The sequence below is a fragment of the Dermacentor silvarum genome, chromosome 9 (genome assembly GCF_013339745.2).
Source record: "Dermacentor silvarum isolate Dsil-2018 chromosome 9, BIME_Dsil_1.4, whole genome shotgun sequence".
Lineage (NCBI taxonomy): Eukaryota > Metazoa > Arthropoda > Arachnida > Ixodida > Ixodidae > Dermacentor > Dermacentor silvarum.
In genome coordinates this window covers 133,972,285-134,000,169 of record NC_051162.1, presented here as the reverse complement: position 1 = coordinate 134,000,169, position 27,885 = coordinate 133,972,285, and the positions used below count along the sequence as shown (strand labels likewise).

The 27,885-nt window shown below is 41.6% G+C and overlaps 1 protein-coding gene across 1 annotated transcript; it reads left to right on the top strand.

Annotated features, from left to right (window-relative positions):
* LOC119464409 (ribosome-releasing factor 2, mitochondrial-like) lies at window positions 1-24,821 on the top strand. Its single transcript, XM_037725361.2, has 10 exons — window positions 1-507; window positions 1,933-2,303; window positions 3,390-3,663; window positions 5,605-5,848; window positions 6,649-6,815; window positions 8,647-8,739; window positions 11,333-11,473; window positions 15,766-16,023; window positions 21,102-21,212; window positions 24,545-24,821. The coding sequence occupies exons 1-10, from the start codon at window positions 136-138 to the stop codon at window positions 24,701-24,703; spliced, it is 2,190 nt and encodes a 729-aa protein (XP_037581289.1). The 5' UTR covers window positions 1-135; the 3' UTR covers window positions 24,704-24,821.
* Window positions 24,822-27,885: the final 3,064 nt, after the last annotated feature.

The following is a 27,885-nucleotide window of genomic DNA, read 5'->3' as shown; positions in this document are numbered from 1 at the left end:
AGCCAAGCCAAGTGAACAAATATGGCTGCGCGCAGTAATAGAGAAACAAGCCGTCTGCTCCGGACTGTCGAATGAACTTTGAGCAAACTTAACGCATATTTATTAGCATAACTAACGCGCAGCAGTGAACTAAACATGTTGTTAGTACGCGGTAAACCAAACTCACTTCTTCGGTCGGCCACGCCGCTTTGCCGTTGCCTGTGCACCGCCGGTGCCTCGCACAGCGAGCGGTCGGAGCTACCTAAAGGCAAGCATCGCAAAGTGCGCAACATCGGCATCGTAGCCCACGTCGACGCCGGCAAGACCACCATCACGGAGAGAATACTGTTCTACAGCGGCCTGACACGCGCCATGGGCGAGGTTCACGACGGCGACACAGTGACCGACTGCCTGCCCCAGGAACGCGAGAGGGGCATTAGCATCACCGCTGCCACGGTGACCTTTCCCTGGCGAGACCATCGCGTCAACCTCATCGACACGCCGGGTCATGTGGACTTCAGTATGGAAGTATGTGGTTCGCGAAACCAGCGAGATAACGCAATAGTTGCCGCGACATGTTGGCAACCAGGCACGCAAGCACATGCTCATTGAAGCCGGTCGTCTTTCGATGGAAGTAGACGCGTGCCACTTCCACACGGCCCATTATGCGTCACGCAGTGCGCACGAAACATGCGCAGATGGAAAATGCGTCTTTGGAACGATACATTCAGCGTTGGAAAGAAGTATAGCCCCCCCCCCCCCCCCCCCAAAAAAAAAAAAAAAAAAAAAAAAAAAACATTTCGTGTGTATTCGATGGAAATCAACGTTGCAGTTCTTTAACCCTTTATTCCACTTGTCATATTTAATGTAAACAATATAAAAAAAGCTATTTATTTAATTTGTTGTGAAGTTTATGTAATAAAATCGAAATAAGCCGCTAAGACCAAACATCACAATGAAAACATTTCATAAATGTAAGCATAATATGGAGTGTTTAACATTACAAAGTGCAACTTAAGACGAAGGTGAGACACACACAGGGTTATGCAATGCCAAACATACTGTACCAAGAGGTCCACATCCTTGCAATGATGCGGCTTCCCTGTAATGTTTTCCTTGCAACTTTTGAGTCCTTTAAAGATTACAGCAGCAACAGTTACTGTCTATAGTGGCACATATCTGCCACATATGTGAGCTAAGGTCAAGAAGTGTGCATTAAATTTTTCACATGACTACCAGCAACCCATGACTCTCTAATTGCCAAAATCCAAAGGTCTGGAGAAAAAGAAAATAAATGAATGTACTGCTTGATGGTAGTTCTTGAGGCTAGGTTCACACAATCGGTACTCTATTCAATGATCCTGACATCTGTGTTTACATCCAAGTTTTGCACTGCTATTTCCAGCACGAAGCTCTGCCTGATGGCATGACCATTTCGAACTTGTAGTTTACTGTTTTCAAGCTATCTTCCACATTTTTAACACTTTTATAGATGTGCGAATCTTGGAATACGAAGAATACTACTGCTGAAGCGGGAAGAAATACTAAAATTTGGAACTAGTACATTGTATCCTAAAATAGCCAAAGACTGAATTTAGCAAATTTTAAAAACGTTTTTTGAGCCCCCACAATGGCCCAAATACAAAAAAAAATGCATTAAAGATTCATGACGTCACTCTGATGTACCAGCATTGAGGTTCTTGTGTGAAATTGAAGAAATTGATCTTTTGCCTCCTTGTCTTCATCTTCTAATAATCACCAAATTACCATGAAATAAGCAAACATAGAATTTGGAAGAATACTTTCTCAGTCTAAATTGATTTAGTGTTTCTCTTTTGTGTCCCTTTAAAAAAACACTGGGTAGTGGAAATGATTTAAGTCCTGTGGTGGCCCAGCATGTCAGCGTGTGTTATGCAATGCGGCAGCAACATTTCTCCTCTTTGCTTCCAACAGGTGGAGCGTTCCCTGCGAGTAATGGATGGAGCCGTCACGCTTCTCGACGGATCTGAGGGTGTCCAGGCACAGACCATCACAGTGTGGGAGCAGGCCTGCCGCCACAACCTGCCTCGGCTCATCTTTGTGAACAAAATGGACAAGGCTGCTGCCAGCTTCGATGCTTGCATATCTGATGTGCGTTCAAAGCTGGCAGCCTCTCCTCTGGTGGTGCAACTCCCACTAAAAACCACGAACAGAATGGTTGGCATTGTTGACTTGGTGTCCATGGAAACTCATATGTGGCCTGTGGACTCTCACCAGGGCCGTGTTTTCACTCGTGCACCTCTTATATCGGGGACTAGCCAATACGAAAAAGCTGCAAAGAAGAGGTAATATAAGCACACATCTCCCTTGCCACATTTATGCTGTTGATGCAATGCAGATGCACGTGCAATATACAGTCGAACCTAGTTATAATGACTTCATATCCAACATGAAAATACTTTCGTTATATACAATACTCATTATAAGCATGTACTTGTTGAAGAATGACATCAATGAGGAAAACTCTATAGTTACTTTGTTATCTTTGATAATTTGCTATACATCTAAGTTGGTTATTTTGAGGTTTGGCTGCAGTATGGCTACAGCCAAATGACTGATAGTTATCTATTCATTGCATGCTCATATTGCCAAGAAAAATTCTATATTAATTTATTATATCTACTCATTCATTATATTTGTGATCGTTATGTCCAAGTTCAACTGTATTATGGTTACAGTGAGGTAACTAATGGTTAAGGGGTAGCTGTAGGCTAGGGCCGCGATCTGATTTCCCTGTACAGATGCATGTGAAATGCAGTAACGCTCTTATTAGGCAACTGCTGAATAAAATAGAATGAACTTTGTCTAATTTAATGGAGAGGACAAATTCTACCAACCAAGCAGTATTCTTATTCGGGGCCTCAAATATTTTTTAGCAAAAAAGTTGTTGAACTGAACATTTTTTACTTTTGGCAATTTCTGTGAAACGTTGATGCCTAAATAAAAGATCTGATGCCAGCAGTGAAAAGATTACCACTTTTTTTTTTTATGTGATGTAGCAACACTCTTTAGGATTGGTTCAGTAACTGTTGAATAATATATCTCTATTTCTGCTTATATATAGAGTAGCATTCATGGCAAAGCTTCTTAAGAGATGAGCTGAAGAGATGGCCATGGAGAGTTCACTTGTACAAAAACAACAAAGTGCTAGTTAATACTTAATTAGTATTATAATTAATTAATGAGAAATTGGATTACTGAAGCATCCACAACTGAAAAAATGCTCCAGTATATAAATTAAAAATGCTACTTTCGACTATATGTTAAGTCTCCTGTGCTTAAAACAGAATTTTGAGGTATGAAACACAGCATAGCATATATTCAGTGTCCTACAAATCGCCTAACAGCAAGGTAAAACTGCTTCTTTGCAGGCAAGAGCTCATTGAAGCAGCAGCAGAACTTGATGACCAGTTTGCAGACGAGTTTCTACTACAAGATCGGCAGGTCCCACCAGACGATCTTATGGCAGCACTACGAAGAATAACCATTGCTGGAAAGGGCACGCCAATGCTGTGTGGCAGCGCCTACCGCAACTTGGCGGTGCAGCCCCTGTTGGATGCCGTCATCGACTTCCTGCCTGAACCTGTTGTTTCTGATGGTAGCGGGCAGCTAGCTGCACTGGCCTTCAAAGTGGTGCACACCAAGGTATTATTAGCCTCAAGATGGCTCTAGGAGCCAAACCACCTTCTTTTCTGATGGAGTGACATTCACATGTCGTAGCTCTCGACCGCAAGCACTCTCAAGTCAGAAAAGCGCATCTGTGAGGCTACTACTAATCAGTACATCTACTCAGTACCAATATCTATGGGGCTGAGCTTGGAGGATAACTAAAGAGCTTGAGCAGAAGCTAAGGGTTGTACAACGAACAATGAAATGGAAAATGATACATGTCGTGTTAAGAAACAAGAAAACAGCAGTATGAAGGCAGGTAGCTGGCATTCTAGATGAGACCAAGACAAAGAGTTGGGCAGGTTATGTAATGCATAGAACAGGCAATTGGTGGTTCATTGGGATAATAAAATAGGTGCCAGTAGAAGGAAGACAGTGGCAGATGGTCAGGCAGTATGATGAGATTTGCGGGCATAGGATGAACTCAGGTGGCACAGAGAGGGTGTCGCTACAAGGTGCTAACTTTCAGCGCATGTTTTATTTTTTTCTCCCAGCAGAATTTGTGCATGGAATAGTGAACATTAAAAACAATCATACTTGTCGCGCTGTCGTGAAGGGCCACACATTCGTGCACTAGCACAGCCATGCTTACGCCGATAAGGCTGCTCGGTCACGAGCTGCTGGATTGTTGCACATTGTGGCGCTTTTTTCGTCTTGCTTTCGCTTCACCCATACTGAGAATGAGTGTCTCTATCCTCCTTGGAACATAGTTGTATTCGCTTTCCCACATAGCTCGGTCGCCTGGTTGCTGAGCTGTCCACATATTGCAGTGCAAAATTGGTAAGTGAAAGGGCATAGCATAGCATGAGCGAGGTGTTTTCTGAAGGTGACTTGAAGGTGATCACATTAGCGTAATTAGAATGGTGTAACAATGTTTCTGCTCAGCTCATTTTTGAGGGGAGACCTAAAGCGTACGTGAGAATAACGGAAATCTGCTGGGATTTTGTAACCGTTTATACTGAAACAGCACAGACAAAATGTGAACTATGAGAAAGAATGGGAATGCAAGCACTGACTCACATTTATTTCTTCTATCCTGCAATACCACTCTTAAGAAAAAAAAATGTTCAGAAACCGTCTCAAAATTATTGTCAAAGTAAGCGAAGCCTTTCGTTGCTTGACTGTACATATTGGCCACTTCACACCACCGTCAAGCGTCCTGTATTTTGGCTTAAACAGCCTGACATCCTGCATCACTCATCTCTGATTGACGGACCGCTCCATCTGGAGCCGCCTCTGTGGTGTTACACAACATGCCAACAGTAGTCAGTGTAACACACGCCACAGATGTGCCTTTGTTCTGCCGCCACTGAGTGCAGTTATGCATCCGCTGTGACAGGCATGATGTTATCACTAGTGCAACCAAAAAATCGGCATCATGCCTTACACATACTTTCCTCATCTCCACCACAACCCCTCTCCACATTCCCTTCTCTTTGCAGCTCGACAATAGCATCCATCAAAATCTGTCCAACTTAGTAAAGAATCTTTAATATTGTTAACTGCCAGAAGAGACCTCCGGTTCAACTGACATGAAGGCAATCACCTTCGTCAGATCACGCTGGCATGGGATCACACCAGTGACTTATGAGATTGTCCTAGAAGTACCTAAGCCAGCTTTCAAGAGCCCTACCACGGGCATTGTTCATGTTGTGCAACTTAAGCCATATGTTCCAGCCCACGATGTCACATCATAATGAGCACCGAGTCAGTGCACCTGCCCCCAGGGAGTAAAGTCATGGAGATGAAGACAAAGATGTTTTGTTATGTTCCCCACATGAGGAAGGAGTGGAGATCATGCGGGCTACAACTTTATCTTGGTTGATGTTTTCCTCTCTGTCCACTTGTAACTTGTAAATAGTTGTACATAGATATTTTCTTGTAGTGATAGTGTTATAAACATTCATCTCTGTGCAGTTCAAGGGCCCACTAACTTTTGTGAGGCTATATGGTGGCCGCATCGCAATGGGCCAGCGACTGTACAATGCCACGCGGGATGTGTCTGAGAAAGTGGTCGAGCTGGTTGAAGTGACGGCTGATGAGTATCGCACCGTGCGTGAGGCCCTGGCTGGTGATGTGCTGGCCATTGCCGGACTCCAGCACAGCGTCACCGGAGACCTGCTGGTCGCCAGTGCTGCTACAGCTCGCTCGGCCCTCGAAGGTACTACACTGCACCACATTTGGTGAGGATGTAGCGCAACTGCGAATATTAAAGCATATTGATTGACACTACTTTAGGTGTACATGGATGTCATAGCTAAGGGATTAAAAAGGCAAAAATACCAGGCACACGGGGCTGTTATGAAACGAATGCTCATAACTTATTTCTTCTATCCTTATGCTCCTAGTCGCATAACCAGAAAAAAGGTTGTGCTTGCACAGTGTTACACTACTTGGCATTCTAGGCTTGCAGGGATTTGCACAAGGCCTAACTTTTTTCCGTGTCTCGTATGCGTAGTTGGGAAGCCGGTTCCATAGGTATCGAAGAAAAGAAAAAGAAACCTTGCATAATTCTTGTATTATGGCCTTGAGTATACTACTTGGTGTGGACGCTCTGTGGCCATTGCATTCAGCTGCTGAGTACGAGATTGCTAGTTCGAATACCAGCTGCAGCACCCGCATTCTGATGAGCATGGTGTGCAGAAACACTCATGCACTGATATTTAGGTATGCTTCAATGAACTTTACATAGTCATGGACACAGCATTCCTCATAGCCGGCCACTATCCCCCATCGGGAAATTAAATCTTAATTTGTACAGCTTAGTGAGAGGCATGCTTTCTGGCTGAAAATTACATGAATGAAAATTGCTTTACATTTGTACAGATAGAGTGCTTGCAGTAGCTAACCAGGAAAAGATGCTTAAGATTATCGTGCTTGAATATGCCTTGATACGATAAGTAATCTTAGAGACAAAGGTTATAAGTAATCGAATGATCATTGGTTGTTTGTTGTCTACAGGGCCTGCTGGTCAGCGAGCGGCGATGCAGGTTCCAGAGCCCGTACTACTGTGCAGTATTGAGGCCCCATCTATGCGTCATCAGAATGCACTGGACGCTGCCCTAGCCTGCATGTTACGTGAAGACCCAGCCCTGCGGCTCAGCCACTGTCCGGACACTGGGCAAATGGTCAGTGTGCGGGTGTTGATGCTGACTGGTCAGAGGGACGGGCACAACCCAGCAGCATACCATTTGGTTAAAAACTTGTTGATAAGCCATGAACACATCAGTGTTCATAGTTGAGAGGTTGTACCTTTCAAGCTTGTTGAAAAATTGAGATGGTTTATCTGCTCATATCTTATTTCATTCTTGGAAGTGTATATGTTTGAATGTCGCATTTGTGTGTAAATGCATTTCTCATGGCTATTAGTCTCTTCATCAATTGCACATTTGTTTTCTTTTCTTGTTGTGGCAGATGCCCATTTACCATTTCACGGTTGCATTGTCTGTTTCATTGCCTTTTGTACCCATTTTTCAGCAGCTGTCTGTTAATACAGTCGACTTCCATTAATTTGAGCCTTATGGAACCAACGAAACTGATCGATTTATGCGACCGGTCTAATCAACCAGGTTTCAGAAAAAATACGCAAGTATTTGCTCAAGTTTATCACGCCTCCGAAACAAACACTCACCAGCTTTCTGTGTCCGAAGTAGAAAACTAATGTAGTGTGAAGAAGAAGACGCGCCTCCGTCTAGCAGCATCGCCAATGCTTGGCTCGCGCTGCTTGCCGCTGGTGACTTTTGAGACAGCGCTTCACGCTGCCTCGCCGTTCCTACTCATTGCGCCCTTGAAGGAACGCACAGCCAATAAACCTCTTATCAATTGGCGGAGGTTGCTGGAGCTCCTCCGTCGCTTGCACCCTGGAGCTTCGAACCCGAACGCTTCCACCCATCATGACCAATAACACAGACTTAAAGCTTCTGACTAAAGTAGAAATCTAATGCGCACCCAATTTTTAGAATGGCGGCTGGTTTCCTAAAGTCAGCTTCACCACGCGGTTTTTAAAGTCAGCTTCGCCGTTGTACAGCCATGTTATGCGGTAAAGCGTACGAAAGCCGCGAAGACGGTTTTGGGTTTGTATCCGATTGCACCGCGGAGGCAATTTTCGCCCAATTTCATAGGAAAACAAAAGGCGCCCGTTAGAATTGGGTAAATACTGTAATCAGACATTGTGAGCTTCCGTTATTGCTTGAAAATCTTTTTAGGGTGGGCCGAATATAGGCATTTCTGACAGGGAATGACGTGTTCAATGCATTCACTGGCCCTTGAAGACACTGCCACTATTCGTTATTGGTCGTTATTGGGGGTCACCATATGGGTAAGAGGACTGGTCTAGTTTGAATTATATGGTGAATGCCAATTTTAGGATCGAAGTAATGAACATTTGGCTCAAATGCATGAGTGCCAGCTGGGATCTTCGGTCAGGGTCGAATTAACCGAAAAATCGAATTAACGGAAGTCTACTGTACATGCTAAATGTATCTGTTTGCGACATCAGCTAAAATGCTATATTGTACTGAAGTATACGTTAAACATACAAACGTCATGCAGTCCAGAATGGTCATAGAGCCAATACACTTTGTCATGCATATTGCATGTACCTTTACAAGACCATGTTGATTTGTTATTTTGTAATTATAGATACTTTCGCTTTACATGGAAGTTACAGGTCCTTGCTTTTGATCAAATGTACTTCAAACATCTCAAAGAAACCTAGACATTGAAATTAAATCCTATGCTGCAAATAATGTGTAGTGGTAGTTATATTAGCTTATAGTGTCTAAGCCTGGCAAAATACCAGAATGCTGCATAATTAGCTGACATTTAACAAACACCTTGGTCGCTGTCATTCACGCATGTAGGTCTACATTCGCTCATACTTACTCTTTTTCAGGACTAACTGCTTTCTTTTGTAGACTCATTCTGACTGTCTTTGTTCCGTGCTTGGCTTCGCTGCAGGTGCTCGGTGGCCTGGGGAGACTTCACCTGGAAGTGACACGGGACCGCATTCTGCTAGAGCACAATGTGGATGCCAGCCTCGGCCCTCTGCAGGTGGGCTTTGCCACAAAAGAATCGACAGTCTATCCCATCTCTGAGCGTAGGCTTGAGCATGTGGAGCTCATAGGCTCAACACACAACAGTGTTGGTAACTTAGCAAGAAAGTTGCTAAATTTAGCTAGCTTTTAGTCACCGTAATGACAGCATGTTTTTTTTTGGCTGTTAGTGACATTTTTAGTTACCTGCATAGCCATAAGTTGCCCTGGTAAAACTCCTCGAGAGACTTTGGCTGAGTTCAGTGCCTCACCCCCACTTTATCCCAAGGGGGATAGTATATGCGCCTCTATGTGTCGCGATATCTAAAGACATACCGAAGAATTTATTAGTGAGACATCTGGGTGCATCGAAGCTGCTTTCCTAGACAAAGTGCAATCGTGATATGTGTTATAGATTCTGAAAATTGTGGGTCGTTTTCCGTTTTTACATTTCAGCCATTGACTCGGCACCTCAGAAGATAGCCATTGACTCGGCACCTCAGATCAAAAATATTGTTGCACAAAAAGCGTATAGCGTTAAAAAAACTAATAAGGAAGACGTCTGAACATATAAAACATAGAAACGAAATTCAGAGCAAGTCATCATTATCATCATCACAAAGCAACTCCTTACTAAAAAGGAAGTGTTTTAGGCCGCAACCTGGTGACATTGTCCAAAAAAAAAAAAGATACCAAAGTTAAATGCAAGTTACAATGCAGACTTTAGTTCAAGGATTCACTTAATGTGGAGTGTTTATGCACATTTGCATCAAAGAGCAGCTATATTTTTATACCCTTTAGCATCATGGGAGTTAGCTGTTGTAATTGTATTATGTTAGGTAGAGTTTCTTAAATATTCCTTTAAATTGCTAAGTTGATGAAATCGGTCTTGTGTAACTGTTGTGCAGGTTACATGTGTTGTGCATTGAGGACATAGCAATGAACATCAGAATCATGTCACTGATAACTAACCGACTAACCGCTCTGCATAGCTGTAGTAAAGAAATTACAAGCTACAGGAAAAAAGAACTGAATAGAAAAGGTGTTTCTGCTATCTTTCTGGAGCACTGTAATAATTTTTCAACTTACGGAGTTGAAATTTTTTTATATGCTGCTTTCGTGCCAAACTCAGGTGGGTATCAAAATTAAAGTAATACCCCATACCGGGGCCTTTGAGGTAATAATAATAATAATAATAATAATAATAATTAAAGTTGCTCATACTAGCATATCTGACAGTGATCACATTTAGTTTCACCAAACAGTCATCAAATCAATGTCATATATATAAGGAAAAACTACAGAAGGCTACAGAATACCAGCACCACCTGATGGTGGTGCTGGTATTGCAATAGGTGGTGCTATGCTGGTGTGCTTAGCCAGCAAATGTATGTATATATATATGACATAAATATAGGCTGATGATGATGATACTCAAAATGCAAGCACTTCATTGTAACTGCAAACTTCAGCTAAAATAATTGCATGCTAATTTTTTTAAAATTTCCTGACTGCCTGACGCTATTTTAAGCACTTAATGACTAATGACGCCCATAGCTATACATACTTATGGCAGCTTGAGACTTAGACTGTATTTTTTTACTACTGCAGCCATTATGGATTCTTTCAGCTGCCGGTGTGACCACTCATACAGCGTGGCGAAAAAAAATCATCACTGTCATGTTGCCATAGTAATAGTTTCATGACAGCAATGAGATAATTGAACCAAAGAGGACATTGTGCAGGTGCGTCAGAGCCCCTCACTGATGCTGTCATCATTGAGTGAGCCAACACTTTTTGGCAGGGCTTAAGGATTCCCCTGAATGGTCTTCTGTAGCTTTTTCTTATATATATGACAATGATTTGATGATTGTTTGGTGAAACTAAATGTGATCACTGTCAGAGATGCTCGGGCAGAAGGCTTGCTGGCTAAGCACCCATTTGCTGGCTAAGCACACCCGCCTAGCTCCACCTATTGCAATACCAGCACCATCAGGTGCATGTTATAAAGGGACTCTGAAGAGAACTAGTAAGTTAAGCTGCACTTACTCATTGTGCGTTTATATTAGAAAAACGGCTGTTTTTATTGTTAGCAGAGACTTGGTGAGCCAGAAAAACACATAAATGCAAAACACCAGTGGTAACACGGCCTGGAATTTCTCGTATCAACTTGCCATGACATCATCAATTTTAACAGCGTCTTCTTGGGCCTAGTTAAGTGTTTCTCGCTACAGAAGGACCACGTTGCATTCTAAAAAAGTTGCAGACTTCGCATAGCAAGTTTTAGAAATCTTACTGCCTAAATGGTACAAATAAAGAAAATTATTGGAAATTTCTGACTTCCCACTGATGTACCAGAACTGAGATAGTATTGGCTCAAAATTTCAAAAACGGAAGTTTGATCTTCATTTTGTCTTCAATAATCATTTTTCAGTCATATGAATGACAATCAGGTTTTAAAACAATAATATACCAGTGTGAACCGATTTAATGTTGCTATTTAGTGTTGCTGTTTAATATCCCTTTAAATAGCTATGACTTGCTCTGTGTTTGTAAATGAAATCGAATTGCATCAAGCCATAGCTTGTCTTGTCGTCTTGTGTGCTTTGCAGGTAGCTTACCGGGAGGCACCGACAGATCACGCTGCCAAGTCAGTGCGGCATCTGTTGGAACGTGCTGCGGGCGGCACGAATCACAGGGTCGAAGTCGAAATGCGCGTCTTACCGTCCGACACACCATTTAAAGGATTGAAGGTTAGCGTTTTGTTAACACAGCCTGCTGTACTGAATAAAACCTTTGCATAGTGTTTTCCTACCAGATGTGTATGCATTTTCTAACCACATTCTGATATTACATTCATATCATTATTGTGCCAGCAGTGCAACAGCACTGCAGTGTTATCCTCTCTAAAGCAGTGACAGTGCTCTCAAAGGAGCACTGACACATATATTCGAAATTGTAGAAACACCACCACATGCTCATAAGGTGATGACACTTCGCTTGTATGAAAGTTGGGAAACACTTCTAAACATACTTTACTTTGATACTAAAGTTAGTCAAGAAATGCTGCCCTGGCGTCATCATTATTGACACGCGTACATTGTTTATATTTTTCCAGTGACGATTTTTCACCGGCTAGCCACTGTGACAGAGTTATCACTCAGCACAAGACGCACCGTCATGTACCGGAACTTTCTTCAAGGTTGTTGCTGATTCTATAGCAAGAGAACCTTGTCTAATCAGATTGCATATGCGAAGCAAATAGCGATGTACATTCTGGAATGTACACGAGCGCTAGCGATTATGCTGGAATGTACGATGAGTCATGTATAATAATAAGTGGCACACTCCACCCGTAGGAGTACCCGCTAGTTGGTACGTCCTTTCAAGGGGAAGAAAAAAACTAATTTCTGAAAGGATAATTGGCAGATAGTGTGGCGAACATAGAGTGCATTTGAAATACATTTGTCAGGGGCATCTTGTTGGGCTAGTTGGCGCATTTTTAATTAAAAAGAACCATTGCACAAATTTCATATTTCAAGGATTGACAACTGTGCTCGCCACTATCGTTGTGCTTCGGGGCACAAGTTCTCCAATAAGGAGTTAGATTAGACAATTTTGGTACTGTGTGGTTGTTCACCATCACTACAACATGACAATAATATCATGACACAGAGCAAAATTTTCTGACGATGCGTAGCATAAGGCTATGTCTGATGAGTTTGGTCATAAAGAATTGAGAGGAATGCCGCATGTCTTCTGCTGTGCTTGCATATGGCAGCCACACCAATCACATGGATGGAGTGTGCTAGTAATATAAGGATGTTTTGATACATTTGCTTCGATGTACCGGAATCAAAACTGGTCTGTAGGAACAAGTAGTGCTGTAGTAAATTATTTAGGTTACTTTGATGCTTGCCAGTACTTTTTCTATGTAAAGAGGGTCTGTAACTTCATTTAACGCAAGAAAACCACAAATCGAAACTGTCATGTCAGTACTTTTTTCAAGAGGAAGAAAAAAAGAACTATTGTTTGAAAGGATAATTGGCAAATAGTGTGGCGAACATCAAGTGCATTTGAAATACATTTGTCAGAGGCATCTTGTCGGACTAGTTGGTGCATTTTTAATTAAAAAGAACCACTGCACAAATAAGAACAGTAAGTAGAAATAAATGCAATAATCCATTATATTTATGTTCGTTGTATCGTGATTCGAAGATCCCATTTGGATTATACAATTCAGAACGCATGTTCCTTCAGATAATAGATTTTTCTTGCTTTTTCTTTTCAGGAATAGGTCATTCCACGCGAAATGTCCCAGCCCAAAAAGCGACCATCGTTGATTTTCTTGAAAAAAATTGGGCTAGATGACCATTGTGTGAATAAGGTTTCACCAAAGTATTTTAGTCTAAAAATTTTTTTGCATGACGTGAGCGCTTTTTGAATTTTCTGCAAAGACGCATTAGTTGGTTGGAGGTAAATTTTTTTTATTCAAGTCTGAAACTAGGTGTAATAACAAATTTTATTTTAGAGTATTCTAGAGGCATCCTTCTTTCATATAATGTGATAACTGAATGCATTTCGGAATTTATCGCGCTTATTTGGCTCAGTAAAAAAGCAACAAATGTTGCGTTCTCAGAAATTTTTTTCACATAAACTGCACAAATTTTTCAACCACAATATTTTTTCTGCCTTTTTGCATGTTGCCATAGTGTATGCTAAAGATAATTTGAAATTCTTAAGACACATTTTTTTAGAAAAACACCTCCAAAGTTGGCTAAAAATTGATTTTTCCCAGATTCAGGCCACATTTAAGCCTTAAGGCCCTCCAGATAAAAATATGTCAGATAGCTCAATATGCGCACAGACCTCTTAGCTTGTGATTTAGAAATTTTCATTCATGTAAATTTTGGCTGAAGCGAGAAAAACATTTTTGAAGTCAGCAATCAATATCAGTAGGCACTGCGTTCGTGCCGCCGCTCCCCTCGTCGTCCGCTCGTTGTCGGTTGTGCGTCGCCGTCTGCCGATCAGCAGACGGCGGCTGGTATATGGGGTAATCATTTTTAAGATTTATGGAATTTTTAAAATCGCCTGTAGCAGAATCATAATTCTAGTCCTTGAGCTGGATTGTTCAGACGCGGACAATACTTGCATGAAAAATCGAAATGCATATTTACCTAATTAACAAACAACTGCTAATTACCTAATTAATTTCTTCATGGCGCATACTGCAATTTACGAATTGCAGCCGCTGACTTCGAAAAACGCATCCACTTGAAATTAATTTCCAGGATGACACCAATTTTGAGATGCTATTTCCTAAAGTGTGGGACGAAATAGGTGGGCGTTCCGGTTACTTTTGTGCTTGAATTGCACACATTAGCATTTTGTTAAATAAATCGAAGTTTCACTCGTAAGCGAAGTATTGATTGCCATAGCAAATTAGTGGACAACTATAGGAAATGAGGAAATTTGCAGGTGCAAGTTGGAATCCGCTACCGCAAGACAGGAGTAATTGGAGATTGCAAGGAGAGGCCTTCGTCCTGCAGTGAACATAAATATAGGCTGATGATGATGATGATAATAGGACGTAAGGATAGAAGTTTTATCCACCGTATAAACTTGTAAACATAGGCATACTAAGTAAATTAACAAGCATGGTGACACGCATGCACAACCAAACATGCACACCTCTCACTCGATGACCGCGCGAACTCGCTGTCAAAACGTTGGGGTGAGGCAGCACGGCGGCAGCAATTTCCTCATTTCCTATAGCTGTCCACTAATTTGCTATGGCAATCAATACTTTGCTTTCAAGCGAAACTTCGATTTATTTAACAAAATGCTAATGTGTGCATTCAAGCACAAAAGTAACCGGAACGCCCACCTATTTCGTTCCACATTTTAGGAAATAACATCTCAAAATTGGTGTCATCCTGGAAATTAATTTCAAGTGGATGCGTTTTTCAAAGTCGGCGGCTGCAATTCATAAATTGCAGTATGCGCCATGAAGAAATTAATTAGGTAATTAGCAGTTGTTTGTTAATTAGGTCAATATGCATTTCGATTTTTCGTGCATGTATTGTCCGCATCTGAACAATCCAGCTCAAGGACTAGAATTATGATTCTGCTACAGGCGATTTTAAAAATTCCATAAATCTTAAAAATGATTACCCCATATACCAGCCACCGTCTGCTGGTCGGCAGACGGCGGCATGAACGCAGTGCCTACTGATGATATTGATTGCTGACTTCAAAAATGTTTTTCTCGCTTCAAACAAAATTTACTTGAATAAAAGTTTCTAAATCACAAGCTAACAGGTCTGTGCGCATATTGAGCTATCTGACATATTTTTATCTGGAGGGCCTTAAGGCTTAAATGTGGCCTGAATCTCCCAAAAAATGAATTTTTTGCTAACTTTGGAGGTGTTTTTCTAAAAAAAATATGTGTCTTATTAAGAATTTCAAATTATCTTTAGCATACACTATGGCAACATGCAAAAAGGCAAAAAAAATATTGTGGTTGAAAAATTTGTGCAGTTTATGTGAAAAAATTTCTGAAAATGCAACATTTGTTGCTTTTTTACTGAGCCAAATAAGCGAGATAAATTCCAAAATGCATTCAGTTATCACATTATATGAAAGAAGGATGCCTCTAGAATACTCTAAAATCAAATTTGTTATTACACCTAGTTTCAGACTTGAATAAAAAAAATTTACCTCCAACCAACCAATGCGTCCTCGCGGAAAATTCAAAGAGCGCTCACGTGATTAAAAATTTTTTGCGACCAAAATACTTTGGTGAAACCTTATTCACACAATGGCCATCTAGCCCAATTTTTTCCAAGAAAATCAACGATGGTCGCTTTTTGGGCTGGGACGTTTCGTGTGGAATGACCCGAATGTATCAAGATCCAATTACAATTATGAACCTGTGGTTCAAGAGGAGTAATAATGATGACTGTCGATATTGTAGCAACCTGGGCAACTTTCTGCAAATGAAATGCACCTACCATGGTGTGAACATGCGTGCCTTTCCGTGCAGGTGGTAGTGACCAACGACAACGACTTGGGGCGTCTCTGGCCGCAGCACAGACGGGCTCTCGATGACGGAGTGTCGCTGGCACTGTCACACGGACCCTTGCGAAGCTTTCCGGTGACCAATGCCACCGTTGAGCTGCTCTGGTGCCAAGTGGGCCGAGGTACCTCTCTGGCCATGGTCACTGCAGCCGCATCCCAATGCATCGCTCAGTGTCTGGCTAACGCTGCTGTTGTGCTCATGGAGCCTATCATGAAGGTTCAGGTGGGCCACATGTTCATGTTCCAAAGGTGCTGAAATTTCTATACTCTACCTCACAAGTAACTTGCAGCACTGCCAAAGGTAGGAGGTGTATGTAGGCAATATTCTTGTGCAGCAGAATATAGTTCTGGGCATAACTTTCTGCTTATCGGTGGGATTAGAGAGTTTTATTTTTGCTTGATACATGATACATTACAGCAATATGTGAAACGTTAGAGCCTTTACGCATGCAAGTCGTATACCTTGAATTACTGTGGTGGTTACCGTAATAACCACCCTAACCATGATAATAGCCACCCTAACCAAGAAATAAATGGCAATATTCGTCATCGCTAAGTCTGATCTCACTCTGAGGGCAAGGCATTAGGCATGTTTGCTGTTATTATTCAGATCACCTGCTTGCTTTGATGCTGCTAGGACTACAGAAGCAGTGCCAAGCTGTAAAAGTCGTTTGATTTCCAAGCAGATGGCACCAAAGCATTAGCACTGGTGATGTGTTGACCGTGTGGAATGCTAAAGGCATAATTGTTTACTGCATCATTAATTCACTATTCCGCTCTAGTATGGTACGTGATGATGGTGGCGAGCAAACACCAAACTGATATTGATCAGATAATGTGGGGTGTTCACCCTTACTACTGGCTAAGGAGGCTGCAAGGAACTGCAGAGAAAGCGTATGGTAGGTGAAGGGAAGTCCCACTGTTGCATTCATGTAAACGCAGCTTATGGTTATAATGCCAGAACATTTGTTGCGTCAGTCCACCAACCGTGGAGCATGCATCGACAGGATGGCAAGTAGACAATGAGCAGACGACGTAGCGTAAATGAACACATCTTGAAGGGCATTCGGACTTCCTATTGGCTAAGGCATTCTGCAACTTCCATAGTGCTGCAAAGTACTGCTGAGATAATAGAGTATAGAAAGGGTCAAACTCATTACTATATGGTTTAACCTCGTTTTAACGAAGTTGCATCTGACAATGAAAATTCTTTGTTATATCCAATATTTGTTATAAGCATATATTTGATACCTACTTGAGTCGACTTCCATTAATTCGATCTTGATGGAACCAACAAAATAAATTTTATTTGTTGTGCCAAATTAAAAGAAAAGGCATAATAAATGCACTAACACACCACTGCTTCATACTGACAGTACTTGATTCTAATACTCTTCCGAATCAAATGCGCACCCAGTTTTTATGGGTTCATAGCGCAAAACAGTGTGCACCCAAATCTAATGCAAGTCACATCTTATATTAAAACCATTTTGGTATGTCTTAGAATCTGCCAATCACAAATCAGATGAAACCTATAGAGTTTACGAGTTTGAGATTTTACTTTCAGAGAAGGTAAACTCTCAAAACAGCTTTTTATCGCTATGCAAGGACTATGACATGTCGTCCTCCATGCAGTCCACCGTGCTTGATATTCCAGATTTCTTAAATAGCTCTGCAACCATTGCAAACGGGATGGTAACTATTTGGAAGTGCATTTTTTATTTAGACCTTTAATAGTTATAGAAAAATTCTTGAATATTATATATACCTTAAGAAGACTGATGTACAGTGTAGACCGCTTATAACGTAAGTTGCTGGAGTCGCGAATATCCGCACTATAAGCGGTACCGCACTATAACCAAAGCAACAATTTTCAAGGCCTGCACATATGCAAAACATATGCACCGAGCCACCACGCGTATGCGACAGTCGAGGAAAGCGGCCAGAACTTTTGCATTCAATTTACAGTCGAATCTCGTTAATTCGAACCAAATCACGCGGCGGCGCCTCCGACCAGCATTGCTCCGGGAGAGACCCCTCAATGTCGCGCTGCGAACAAAACAAATAAAAAGAAAGGAAAAAAAAAATGCGGCGGAAATTTCACCCTCTCTCAAATGGCAAGGTCACCGATTCTCAAAGTCACCGAGCAAAGGTCACGTGCCGACGTCTCAGCCACGCTACCGTAGCCACGCGTAGAAAATGGCAGGGAACCCTTCTTTCTCCTTTATGCTTCCTCTACTTTCTAGTCACATGTTGACCTTGCACGCTGCGGCTACGGTGCAGAGGGCAGCAGCGGCGCTGTCCCAGGCCGGCCAACGAAACTGCCCACGCCGGCAAACGACCGCTTCCCGATAACGGCAGAAAACGAAACTTCGGTGAGATGGCGCCGGGCCGGCTGGAGCCTGCACGGCGCCGAGCGCGCACGGTGACAGTCGAAAGTGAGGGAGCTACGAGGGAGGGCGAGAGGAGCCACCGAAGCGGCAGAGTTGCCGAGGCAAAATCCGCTTCCCTGCCGCCCTCCTCCCTCACATTCCGCGGTTTCCGCGTGCGCCCTTCGCGTGATGTGCCGGCGCCGCCTGCTCCCTGAAGTTTCGTTTACTGCCGTTATCGTGAAGCGAGCGTTGGATGGTGTTGGCAGTTTCGCGGCCCTCGCTCGCTATGTGCGCCGTGATATTTCACGACTCACACTCAAGATTCTGGTACGTGCCCTTCTCCTCCACTTCGTCTCTCTTTCTTCCTCGAGCACTCCTTGGGGCGCCCATTTGAGGGGAGCGTTCGCCGTCTCCGCTGACTTTCGTACTCCCAGGCAGCCACACTGTAAGCGGTATTTCGTTTCCCGCAACTGTGCTATAAGCGATGCGTGTATACATGGAGTGCTATGGGAAAATTAACGGGCGTCTGAAAAGACCGCACTATATCCGGTCCTGCACTATAAGCGGTTACGTTATAAGTGGTCTATACTGTGTCAAGTTTTCAGCTCTGTAACTCAGCAATAAAAAAAAATATTGCAATTCTATAAACTGCACCTAGTAAGACATTTAATGTAGACAAAACTGATGTATTATACACTGCTTTAAACTATACCACTAATTTGTGAGGACTTCTGAAAAACCCTAGTGAAAAATATTGGAGGACGCTTAAGCTTCGCCTTTAAGAGTGGAACACGATAGCATTCAAAGATCCCTGAATGCTTGTCAGGCTTCCTGGCAACTGCAGCTTTCTTCTTTCTCCACCTTTGCCTCTGCGTGCCACTATTGGTATGGTAGAAATGCTGGAATAGGGGTTTGTGTTTGAGTTTCCTTGTTACAGAATTATTTTTTCTCGTACATTCAAATTACAATCCGACGCTATCATGTCTGCAGGTTGTCGTTAAGTCGTACTTCACGATTTTTCTGATGGATTTTACTTCAAGAAATTCAATTTTGTTCAGCTAACACCTTGCGTCACGTGGAGGGCCTGCCTGGTCGGGATGATTTTCTCTGCCACCGACACCGGCGTGCCCACGCCAGATTTTCTATGACACGGGGCCCTTAACGCTATCGTGTTAAAATTGCAACAATTTCATGTATGCTGTAAGCACAATATAAAATTTTTTTGCTTGAGATGCTCTAACAGTTTACTGAACTACAATATCTGTTTTTGTTGCAGTGTTATGGATTTCTAAATTTCATGGTTCTATTTTTTTAACTAACCATTTTGACAATTTTTTTTACAAAATTTGAGGTCCTGTATCAAAATTCTGCATCTAGAGTTGCTAGAATTTGACTTTCTCTCTCAAACACAACAAATTTCATTCAAATTAGTCCAACGGTTGTTTCAGAAAGGCACTACCAGACTTTACGTGTATTCGAATAAGAAAATCGGAGTTGGCCTTGAGCTACAGCTTAAGCACTTTCTTGCTTCTTCTGCAGAAGGTGCTGGGGCAGTGTGCTAGCTTAACGAGTCTTCCTTCCAAATTCGCTGTTTGCTCCTTACAAACTGTGTTTGTGAAGCTGCTATAGCTCTCTCTTCATCGTTCAGGTAATGTCTGATGGTGGCTGTAGATGGATTTGTCTAAACTTTATACTTCTGGCTTCAAATGACTTTGTGACTGCAAAATGATATTCTTAAAATATGTGCAACAGTTCGCAATGAACGTGCATTTCTGCAGAGTCTTCTTGCCTTCATGTGTTTAGAAATTTAGGCCAATAGAGGCAAATAAAGCATAATTAACTAATAAATAAATCTATCAGAACTTCTGAAGCCACAAGCATGACGAGACAAATCATGTATGCTACCCATCATTTCTATGGTAGCTGGACAATCACAGCGCCAGAGTTCCCCGTAGTGATTTTAGTAAAACTACACATGTTGCACTTGTGATTGCCAGTCTGTGTATGTAGCTTTAACACCACAAAGAAACATCCGTTTTAGCGAGGTTACAAGTATAATGTTGCCCTTCTCTTGTAGTGCTGAATGCCTGCAAAGTTATTACTATGCCTGAAGAAATTCACCTAGAATAAAAAGAAAGCCAGTCTTATCATTAGAAGAGGCCTGATAAGCCAGGAAAGATGCTAGAACGAAAGATAGTTGGTGATGCCACCTTGAATTTTCTGCACCAGCTCGCCACGACATCATGGACTTTGACTCTGTCTGCTGGACCTAACTAATTTTTATTAAAAGTAGACTACCATACATTCAAACAAGACAAAAGTTCCGAGGAAGGTGGAAACTTGAAAATGATGAGGAGTAGTCGAACAAGGAATGTCGCTTTATGAAGCAAACGTTCGACTTGTCTTGTTGCTGCCCTGTCAAAGACATGTCCTCTTGTAGAAACATTGACTTGGGGTGACATTTCTTGTTTGACTAGGCCATACATTGTATTCACTACCATACACTCTATTCTAAAGGGGCCTAAAACTGAGCATAGCAAGTTAGGAGAGCTTTTTCCTTGCCACAATGGTCTAAATATGAGAAAATGCTTTGAAATGTACGACGTTGCAATGACATACCGATGCTTGGGTTGCGGCGCAAAATAAAAAAAAAGGCAAATTTGGTCTTTATTTTTTCTTTTAGTAACCAGCATTTTTCTGTAAAATTAATGAAAATAGAGTTTTGAAACAATGCTTTATCAGTCTAAACTGATTTAGTGTCCCTGATGAGTTCAGATTTTATTTGTAGCAATGTTGAGAAATGTAGTTAACAGATGGTGTATGCAAGCAGGTCTAACTTGCAGAGAAGTAATTTGTATTACCTAGCTGTGTCATTGGTTGACATTTATGGCTGCCTTGTCCCAACACACCACCTTATCTTGTAATGCAGGTGTCCATTCCGGAGATGTATCTTGGCCGTATGCTGAGTGACCTCTCCCAGAGGAGGGCAACGATTGGAGAGATATCGCAACGACAAGACATGCGTATCGTGGATGCCGAGGTATACCACATTCTTTTTTTTTTTTATCATTCCTTGCATCTCAAGAATGCAGTGCGAATGCACATTGATGATAAAGCTTTCCTGGAGAGTAAACATTTCTTCTATTGCATTTACTCAAAGGATCACTGTACGAGTATGTAATAAAGGTTCTGAGTGTGTAGTCAAACCTCAATTTAATGAACATAAATATAATGATTTATTGGATATTACAAAGCAAACCTAAAATGTTTATCACTGTATCAGCATGTACAGTATGTATGATTATAACAAATGTTCTCTTCTGCTTTTAATCGTTCCCTCACCTTTTTCCTTCCCCCAGTGCGGGGTAGCCTACCAGCCTCAGACCTTGTTAACCTCCCTGCCTTTCATCGATCCTTTTCTCTCTCTCTTTTGGATATAACGATGGTATTTCTTTGTGTAGCATGAAACTTTTTTTTTTTTAATGAGGATCGGCTGCACTCAGTTAATGCTTTCTACTTAGGGTTGGTTAAATAGTATTAAATAGTGTTGAGAGACTGCAACTCACAAATGGGCGTCACATTTTTTCCATCCATGATATAAGGTGCTCTGAGTATTTTCTGTTGGCGTGGTAACCATGTCAGCCTTGCCATTACAAGGGCAGATCTTAAAAGGGCCCCTCGCAAAGCCCCATTGAAAATTTCATTTATATGCTGGAACTCGTAAAGTGCCATCTATGGAGCATTGTAGTGCAAGAATTCTAATTGGATCATTATCAGAAGAGATAGGAGGAATTGAAATGCCGCACCGCCATGCTACGAAGTGAGCTCCACTGCCAACATAGACACACTCTCTCTGTGCATTGTCTAATTTCCACAAGCAACATTCCTTCCCCGTTTTCGCTTATACCAGAAGAGCACAGGCTTTCATTTTAAATGTTCTGTTTTTGTGTTGTGGGACGATTTGATACTTTGCATACACGATTACCAGCCTGTGATCTGCATACTGCACTTGTCCGTTTGCAATATCCAAACCTGGTTAGGGGCCCTTTAAGAAGCAGTAGCTTGGGGCCAACATTGACATTTCTGTTCATACATGTTAAATGCTGAAGTGCTCTGCAAATTTGTTTCATTAAAAGAAGAACACTAAAATTCTAGCAGCTCGTGGGAGCACATCCTTGCTTTAGGCCTCAATTTTACTTCATAAAAATGTATAAAAATTTGTCAATTTCAAAGAAATTGGAGCACAAAGTTTACAACATTGACTCTGCATGAAGTAACAGAAGTTTAAGGTTTGACGGAAGCCCGCCTAGTCGGGATGAAACATGGTGAAAGATAGACAAAACCTGGGGCACTACGCCGATCAAAGTAAATTTAGTAGAAAAAATAAAGTTGTTCCGGCTCCCACACGGGAGCCTTGTTCACAGGTAAAAGGAACAAATGTGTCCAAGTGGTTCGCTTAGTTAGGCTTGAACACGTGACGCAAGCAGCGTGTGTACACTGATAGCAGACTGCCATCACTCCTGTTCACATGAAATAACAGATATTCTAGCTTTGTGTACTGCACCAATTAAAGCATCCACAGTGAACAAATGTCATGAATTTCACAATTCATGTCAAATTTTACAAAAGTTCAGCTCTGATGTTATCAATACTATTAAGAGCAATGTATAATATAAATTGTCTTCTGCTTTGGGTGGCCTTTCTTATATATGCTGTTTATAAAATGCTGATATCCACTTTTACTGCAGTTACAAAGTTGCAAACTTGACACTTTCACATTTTGTTACCAGTTTTTTTGGCAATTATATTATAGAGACAGTGAAGGCATAAAGCAAAATCAGTTCTTGCCAGTTTCCAGAATAATATTTGTTTTTTTTTTTATTGCGTTAAATGAATGTCCAAACCCCCTAAACCTTATAAGAAACACTGGCATGCTACAGTCATCTTTTTTTTTAGTGAGCAGCACAACATTTTCTTTTTTTTTTTTCATGAGCAGCACCATCACACCTGGCCTTTCTGCTACATGATGTCAGCAAATTTAGCTCTGTCATGACATCACAGTAATGTTGATAAGGCAAGTCTGGCTTCTCAAGACTAGCTTTAGTATCATACTAATATACACCAATGTTTTAAAAACGACGGAGCGTGCTAGGAGGCTCAAACCAACTCATTGGTGTTGAGGATAGCGTGTCCTAGTCTGTGGTATATTTTTCGTTTTGCAAAGTCAATTAATTCGTATAAGCTAATTGCCTAACTTTTTGAACATTGGCTTCACCAAGAAAGTGCCAATACGAAAGTTGTAGATCATATTTAAAAATGGCCGACTGAAGTGTTTGCATGTAAGTACCATTGATGGAGCTTCTTGTAATTGCCTTCAAAGAAAGCCCACGAAATACAAAAACAACCACGTGATAGCGCCACTATTTCAGCGCTCCCAGACAATCAATCAATAAAAGAAATATGCATATCTGTACAGCGGTTCTGGGACGGGCTTGGCGTTTCAGGTTGCCTCAAGGTACACGCCAACAACTCTCGCTGGTAAGATACGATTGCGAACGAATAGAAGACCATGACAACAGCATTTTCTATCCCGATTAAACAGTTCCGCGGTCAACATTTACTTAAACCCGCGCTTCTTTTTTTTCTTGTTGCCTTGTGCATTCGGTGCTTCATTCCACAAATGGAGCGAATGATATGTTTATGCCACGTCATGTTGAAGCGCAACACACCTTCATCACCACCGCGCGCTCTACGGGCACGCGAGTGAGTCTAAAAAAAAGCATGCAAACAATGTCCTTTACTGATCAGTTGTCTGGGGGCGCTGAAATACTGGCGCGATCACGTGGTTGTTTTTGTATTTCGCGGGCTTTCTTTAAAGGCAATTATAAGAAGCTCCATCAATGGTACTTAGTTGCAAACACTTCAGTCGGTCATTTTTAAATATGATCTACAACTTTTGTATTGGCACTCTCTTGGTGAAGTCAATATTTAAAAAGTTAGGCAATTAGTCTAAACTAATTAACTGACTTTGAAAAAAAAAAAAAATAGCGCAGTGTAGGACACGCAATCCTCAACACCACTGAGTTGGTTTGAGCCACCTAGCACACTCCGTCGTTTTTTTACATTGGCTACATTTAGCTGGGACAGCCTGTATATCTTATAAGTGTTCCGCGACCTTCATACTTACGAAGTGCTATCCTTTTAGGTGCAAGAAGCATGTGGGATAATTTTACAACTGTAGAAATATGTGTCAGTACTATGATGCAACCATGTTCATTAAAATCTATTGAGCAGTGGTGAAATGAGAACATTTGTGTACTTCAAATGGAACAACCTGCGGTATTACATTTGCACTGCTCTCCATTCCTGCAGGTCCCGCTTGCTGAAATGAATGATTACGCAGATGTGGTGCGAACACTGTCTTCTGGCCGTGCTATTTTCAGCATGACACTAGCTGCCTACCATCCCATGGGGGCGCAAGAAACTGAAGTGGCATTGAGGCGGCTCTCTGGATTCACAGACAATGTCTGAGACCTAGTAGATTGCGATGCGGAAGTGTGCGTCTTGTTTTCTGTCTGTTGCTGTGCATCATGCATTGTACAAGCCAGACACCGTTAATAAAAAAAAATTTTGTTGAATGAGTTAGCGTGTTCTTTGATGAAAAATGAAGGTGAACACTTTAGGACATGAGGGAAAAAATTGGTATCACTTGGTTGGTCATAGGTGATTACGACTTCACGAGAAGATCAAATAATATTGTTAAATAATTGAGGCGGCCTTTAATTTTTTAAAGGCATAAATACATCAGATTGTGCTTATTTTGCAACATCTTAAATGATAGAACAGGGATGGATAAGATCAACTACATACGAAAACCAGGCTGCATTTCCTCCTGAATTGATAATTCTTTGAAAGTGCGTGAATAAGCGTGCGGAATAAAAACATAAATCCGCACTTTTTTTTCCTATAACAATATGCGAGTGGAACGGCCTCCCAATGTGGATTGTTACTGAACTGCCTTTTATATGTGTAAGCATTTCTATGTCTGCCCAACGAGGAAACCTGTCCGTCCGTCACGTAAGACGAATGCAATGGCTCATACCCCGTAAGCAAGCAAAAAGTGCAAATGGCTCATACCCCGTAAGGCAGAGGCTACAAGCGCTCAGCAAAGTGAAGTGAACAGTGCATACATTCATTGAAATCACCCATACAACACACAGAACAGCATACGTTTCAATGAAGAACAAGCTCAATACAAGCATCCGAACCATCAATAAAGCATAGCATACCCCCCTCGGAAGTTGCAGTAGTGGTTCTGCAACAGCTTAGCTGGACATCCAGGTTGATAAGGACTGATAAGGGGCAGATCATGTTTTATAAGGTTGATATGAGGGATAAGGGATTATACTGGTCGGATCAAGTTTCATAACATTGATAACACGGGGCTGCGTGGAGATGAGCAAGTGGCACAATGCCTACGCATACTTAGACAACTCCCAGAGGAGTTTCTACGTGAATTATATTGTTTTCTTTTCTTTTGAAGGAGTATTCCTTAACACAGTGCCAAATTCCTTTTCAATCCGATCATAATGCAAATAGCAATTGTTCTGTTTATGTGTTTCGTGCCATTTGTTCTATTAGTAAAACGTGCTGTAATTAGGTACTGTGTGTCTTCAGATTTATAGTGAGAAATGTGGGTAATACGACACATTCAGAATCTACAAGAGAAAAATAAGGTGAATCAAGGGGCTTGATTTTCGTTAGTCATGTGAAGACAGAAAGCATAGAATAAATTAACTGTTCTTATCTATTGAAATGTAGAACTAATAAGGCAAAGGCAAATGAAAGTCGATGAAGAGACAATTTGCTGCAGATGGTAGCTGAACTGACCTGATCTGCATTATGTGTGCAAAGCAGCACTTTTTCATGTGTAATGTGGGGGATATTAACTAAAATATAACTGTTAATTTCCCTTGTCCCATCACTGATTTACATGTGCGTTTGTTTCATGTGGCATCTATGTATTATTGTAGGTCTTAATGTAGCACCCCAGCTGAATTGAAAGCAAGGAGTTGGGTGGATCCAGCAATTATGCGGGAATCTATGCTTTCTTTGATGCTTTGGGCAAAGCTTTGCTTCATGCTTGTGCAAATGTTACAGAAAATGTTATGCAAGCTAAACCATAATGACGGAAATTATTTCTACAAAATGATCCAAACTAAATGTAAATTTATGCAATTGCACAGAGTGCTCATTATGTTCCTCGTTGCATATGGCTGCCAAGCTCCATTGTTATGCCTTGAATTTGCGGGCCACCGAATGCTCACATTCCGCACCGTGCTTCACAGTGTAACAATAACGTTCTTGTTCTGCTCGACGCTTCTTGCAGGCCACTTCCACACTTAGTGCATGCTTTGGTTGTTCACTTCACTGCTTCGTCCACACTCAGCTGTTGCCAAAATAGCAAGCAAGCAAACTTGTTCACTTCTCTGTAACTCAATGCTCCTTGCTCACTTCTCGCACACCCTTCTGCTGCCAACTCCTTTATTTCTCTGTCGCTGACCTCTTCAATTTTCAATTGCCAACTTGTTCACTTTTTGGCTCTTGTTCCTGCATGCCTATTCAGGCACATACCCTTCCTGGCGCATTGGCCAAGAATAGTTACATACCACGTGTCATGTGCACAGTTGCACATACCAAGCCGTGCACACCCAGTGACCCAAGTTGTTTACTCGGCAAGACGGCACCCACAAAGTGAGAGGAAGAGGCAAAGAAGCCATGGCTTTATTACGAAATGGATGCTCCCCTATGCAGCAAACCATAGTGTACGTACAATGGACACAGATTATTTAATGCGGGTGAAAACGTGTCACAGTATGAAAACAAGGTGTGCAACAGATGCAGAGAGGAGATAGAGGGCAATGATATTGTGCTCTTTACTTTTCTATTTAATTAACACGCCATAACCAAGATCTGAGGAGTTAGCGCGAGGCCAGTACCGCACACACTGATGCACACACATTTTGCATATTTCATACCGTGCCAAACGAGTTCCTCTTCTAGTCAAGTCTCAACGTCGGCATGCAAACAGTGTATAGTGCATTCTTGAGTTGTTTTCTGCACAGCTAGGGCATGAGCAAATTAATTTTATTGCAATAGCAATTAGTATATGCACAGTCCTGGTAAATTTTTGCCATCGTCGTCGGCTTTGGTGTAGTGGTCCATATGGATCCTTTGATATGCTACATAGATGCTATATAATTGAAACACCAAAGTTGCTTTGACCTGGTTTAGTGATTTTGACTGATATATTCATCAGAATGCTGGCAATTGCAGAGAGCGAGGAACAGTCATGAAACATTTCATTCACAGTGTAGTTAAAGCTTGATATAACGAACTTCAATATAATAAAATTCTCGATATAACGAAGTATTTAACTTTTTATAACCTCTTGTCCATAGAAAACCATGTATTTAGAACGTAAATATAATGAAGTGCGTTTATACGCGATTTCACTATAACTAAATTTTACTGCCGCCGGAAAAGAATACCGTGACAATAAATGGAAACTTCCGCAGACACAGATGGTGAAATGATTGAGTTAAGCAGCATGCTTCCGAACACACCTCTCAAATTGCGCGCCATGCGACAAGAGTGACCCGCTGAAGTTTCGTATAAACTCCAAGTGCGACAAGATCCTATCGCGCCCCGCG

Excerpts from the sequence above, each read along its gene's own strand:
- LOC119464409 (XM_037725361.2), top strand. The coding sequence starts at position 136 with ATGTTGTTAGTACGCGGTAAACCAAACTCACTTCTTCGGTCGGCCACG. Across the intron at positions 3,664-5,604 it reads TCAAAGTGGTGCACACCAAG|TTCAAGGGCCCACTAACTTT; the intron begins GTATTATTAGCC and ends ATCTCTGTGCAG. Across the intron at positions 6,816-8,646 it reads GTCCGGACACTGGGCAAATG|GTGCTCGGTGGCCTGGGGAG; the intron begins GTCAGTGTGCGG and ends GCTTCGCTGCAG.